General features: G+C 57.2%; 1 protein-coding gene across 1 annotated transcript; it reads left to right on the top strand.

Annotated features, from left to right (window-relative positions):
• The first annotated feature begins 759 nt into the window (after positions 1–759).
• On the top strand, positions 760–3,090 carry KLF2 (KLF transcription factor 2). The gene is made up of 3 exons (XM_065858581.2): positions 760–881; positions 999–1,890; positions 2,245–3,090. Exons 1-3 carry the CDS (start codon positions 807–809, stop codon positions 2,418–2,420), a joined length of 1,143 nt encoding a protein of 380 aa, XP_065714653.1. The 5' UTR covers positions 760–806; the 3' UTR covers positions 2,421–3,090.
• The last annotated feature ends 1,110 nt before the right edge of the window (positions 3,091–4,200 follow it).

Below are 4,200 nucleotides of genomic sequence, written 5' to 3'. Positions count from 1 at the left end.
AAACCCCACATTAAGGGGAAGGATGAGAGGGGTCTGGACCCAAACCTTGGACTAAGGGGAAGGATGAGAGGGGTCTGGACCCAAACCCCACACTAAGGAGAAGGATGAGAGGGGTCTGGACCCAAACCCTGGAATAAGGGGAAGTCTGAGAGGGGTTTGGACCCAAACCCCAGACTAAGGAAAAGGCTGAGAGGGGTCTGGACCCAAACTCCGGACTAAGGGAAAGGCTGAGAGGGGTCTGGACCCAAACCCCGCAGTAAGGGGAAGGCTGAGAGGGGTCTGGACCCAAACCCCGCAGTAAGGGGAAGGCTGAGAGGGGTCTGGACCCAAACCCCGCAGTAAGGGGAAGGCTGAGAGGGGTCTGGACCCAAACCCCACACTAAGGAGAAGGCTGAGAGGGGTCTGGACCCAAACCCCAGACTAAGGGGAAGGCTGAGAGGGGTCTGGACCCAAACCCCGCAGTAAGGGGAAGGCTGAGAGGGGTCCGGCCCCAAACCCCGCAGTGGGGAAGAGGCAGTGAGGGGGCCCGGCCCCGAACCCCGCGCTGCGGGGAAAGCTGCGAGGGGACCCGCCGGCCGGTCCGGCCCGGCCCCGCTCCGCTCCGCCCCGCTCGGGCTGGGACCGCCGCGCCGCGTCCTTTTATACCGGGGCTAAATTTAGGCTGCGCCCGAGCCGCTGCCTCCCGCCCGCCCCGTCCGGGACGCGTTTCCTCCGCTCCCTGCAATTGGCTTGAGGGCGCCCGCGCCCGCGTTATAAGGTGGGGAGGGCGGCTCGCCGCGCCGTCCGCCGTCCCGCCCGGCCGCACCATGGCGCTCAGCGACACCATCCTGCCCTCCTTCGCCACCTTCGCCAGCCCCTGCCGCGAGAAAGCCCTCCACGAAGTGAGTGCCTCCCCCTCCCCGCGCGGCTCCTCGCACGGGTGGGCGGCGGCCCCGCGTCTCCCGCATCTGCCCCCCCTCAAACGGCACCGCTAACCCTCTCCCTTTTCTCTCCCCCAGAGGTGGAAGTGCGACCAGGAGGCCAAGACCCCCGCGGGCACCTGGGGCGGCCTCTCCCCGCGCAAGGAGGACGAAGATCTCAACAACGTGCTGGATTTTATCCTTTCCATGGGCAGTGACAGCTACGGCCAAGGCGCAGCCGGGGGGGAATATCCCCCTGCCCAAGGGGACAGCGCTGCCTTCTACCAGACAAACCCGTCCCCGGGATGCTACAGTGCCCTGGAGCAGGGCAGCCCCCCGCCCTACAGCGCCGGCATGGTGCCGGAGATGATCCGCTCCGAGATGGACTCCAGCTACTGCCCTCCCAGCAGCGTCCAGGGCCGGTTCTTCGTGACCCCCAGCTTCGGGAGCCCGCAGTTCGTTGAGAGCATTAAGCCCGAACCCGACATGGACAATTACGGACCGGTCTTGGGGCTGGTGCCCCAGGCTTGCCCGAAGATCAAGCAGGAGGGCAACGCAACCTGCATGATGGCCTACGAGCAGCCCCGGGTGGCCAGCTCCCCCCAGATCCCCGGGGCAGAGACCCCCCCTCTGAGCCCCGACGACCTCGTGGTGAACGACTGCCACACGCAGATGCTGTGCCCCTCGTCCGTGTCCTTCCAGCAAACCTACCACCCGGGCTCCGGCTTCCACCACCCGCAGACCCACCTCCAGTACCAGAACACCTCCCAGTTTGGGCTTTTCGAGGACAACCTGCCCCTGCAGCCCTCGGCTCCCAGGGGCATGCTCACCCCTCCCTCCTCCCCCCTGGAGCTGCTGGACTCCAAACCAAAGCGGGGACGCCGGTCCTGGCCGCGCAAGAGGACGGCGACCCACACCTGCACCTACGCGGGCTGCGGGAAGACGTACACCAAGAGCTCGCACCTGAAGGCCCACCTGAGGACGCACACAGGTAAACGCCGCCGGGCGCCGGAGACGCGCTGCTGCTGCCTGTGACAGCCGCCGGTATAGAAGAGTTTGTAGCCTGAGCTTTAACCCCGTGGTCTCTCAAATTCCAGGATACCCACGGTTGAGCTATGGCAGGTGATCAGACCTATAATGTCTGAGCGTTTTCCTATGCCTATATAGGTCAGAGCTTTTCTAAGGGCTTCTGACACCCTTTCTCAAAGGGTTTTCACTGCAGGCATGGATGAGTAAAGGAATTACTGAGCAGCCTCGTTGGGCTTGAAAGCCCTTGGCTGCGATTGTGGGAGGGCTGGGTAGCAAATAGGAGCCATGGGTCACGCTCTGTGCCGTCTCTCCGCAGGTGAGAAGCCCTACCACTGCAACTGGGACGGCTGCGGGTGGAAGTTCGCCCGCTCCGACGAGCTCACCCGCCACTACCGCAAGCACACGGGCCACCGGCCCTTCCAGTGCCACCTGTGCGACCGCGCGTTCTCCCGCTCCGACCACCTGGCGCTGCACATGAAGCGGCACATGTAGCCCCGCGCCCGCCGGCCGGGGCGCGGTTACCGAACTGCTCAGGTGCAGAGCGTGGAAAGCTGTAGCTGGTACTACGCAGGGAGGCAGCGACGCGCCAGCCGTGGACGCGGAGGAGGATTCGACACAAGGAGGCTCAGCCGGGCTCCTCCTGCAGAGAACTTTGGGGACTCGTGGCCGCGAACCTGCCCAGCCTGGAGAACAGGGGTTATTTATGCAGCTTCCAGAAGGGTGAACTCCGTAAGACTCCACACAGATTGTACAGAAGAAGCTGTAATGATGTTTGTTTTTTCTAACTGCCCCGTCCCAAGCTTTACCAGACAATGTTCGTATGGAAACTGCCTGAAGTTGACCCTAGAAGAGAGAAATGAATGTTACTGTAGCTCCCGATGTTATTTTAGGTCTCCTATGGTCAGACTGGTCGTCCCACAGGTGCAATAATACTCGTGTCTGCCATGATCTACACTAGAAGTACAGGGCTTGACGTCTTGTAAGAAAATAACCTATTTTACTGTAATTTTTTTATATATTGTAAATAATTTTATACAATGAGAAATATTGTATATGTAAATAGAAGACAAATGGGTATTTTGCCTATTTCTGTTTTTATAAAAACGTAATTTTTCAATGTTTGAAAGCATTTCATCTTTTTAATAAAATCAGTTCTAAAGTGCTGTGATTTCCCAGATGTCGCTGTCGGCCCCCCCGCCCCCCCGGCCGCGCTTCAGGCGCCGGCGCCTGCGCCAAGGGCTCGAAAACTGCGAGCCCTGGGTGTCTCCGAAACAGATAAGAGATGACAACAGACGGCCCGTCCGCGCCACCCGGGTACAACGCCGTGTTTCTGCCGAAAAACAAGCAGCAAAGTAAATCACGTCCAAAATACACTTCCTAAAAATGGTTAAGAAAGCAACACTGTAATTTCAGTCTCATTTCTAGTTTGCGCTGGGCTATTTTAATAGCATCCTTAATGTTTTCCAGATGCAGTTACAGTTTTGCCAGCAGCGTGTGGGTTTTTACTATAAATTTAAACACTGCATTTTTGTAATTACGGAGGCTTATTTTAAGGCATTCTTGTCCATAAATTACCCGCTCGGCGCAGAATTCCGATGGAACAGTAGTGGAATTCAAACACATTCACAGCGCAGGTTAGGTACCTTCATAACTCACTCCCCTAACTTACATTCACTCCATAATGTGGAATCCCACCCGGATTTTGGGAGCCAAGGAAGATATTTACTGGTCTGAAGGAAAATAAGGTAGGAACCCCCGTTCTGAAAAGCGATTTCAGATGCAGCGGAGGCTGCGATAGGCGCAGGGTGAACGAAGCGCTGCAGTAAGTCAAACGGGCCCCCCCTCCCTGCACAGCTGTAAATGAGATCACCAGCGTATCCAGGCAATTACTCCGGGACTCTTAATGAGGATGCTCTGTTGTTGCAGCCGTGGCTCGGTGTCGAGCCTCGGGATGTCAAACTCAATCACCGTTAATTAACTATGCAGAGTCAGCTTAATAGCGGAGCGCTTTCCTCAACATCTGGATACTTGGGACTTGGTTTTACTCGAGGTTGTGACATTTTCTCTGACTTCACAAGCGCGAATACGAGAACGAAATCAGCGGGGACGCGCTGGGAGTCACTGCAAATATAGCTGTTTTTCTGTGAAAGCAAATCTGCAGTTGTTCATGTGGAACAGATGTATTTCGGGCTCCTAATCATTGACATGGAAGAATGAGTTCCACATTTCACTTTTATAGCTCTTTCAAAGTGAAATATAAGCGAGATTAAAC

Source organism: Patagioenas fasciata, chromosome 27 (assembly GCF_037038585.1).
Source record: "Patagioenas fasciata isolate bPatFas1 chromosome 27, bPatFas1.hap1, whole genome shotgun sequence".
Classification (NCBI taxonomy): domain Eukaryota; kingdom Metazoa; phylum Chordata; class Aves; order Columbiformes; family Columbidae; genus Patagioenas; species Patagioenas fasciata.
The sequence above is the reverse complement of the archived record's forward strand: the minus strand, read 5'-3'. Positions and strand labels throughout refer to the sequence as shown.

Bases quoted from the DNA above. Each gene is read 5' to 3' on its own strand.
- KLF2 (XM_065858581.2), top strand. From the start codon at position 807: ATGGCGCTCAGCGACACCATCCTGCCCTCCTTCGCCACCTTCGCCAGC. The intron at 882-998 runs GTGAGTGCCTCC...TCTCTCCCCCAG, and splicing joins GCGAGAAAGCCCTCCACGAA to AGGTGGAAGTGCGACCAGGA. The intron at 1,891-2,244 runs GTAAACGCCGCC...GTCTCTCCGCAG, and splicing joins CCACCTGAGGACGCACACAG to GTGAGAAGCCCTACCACTGC.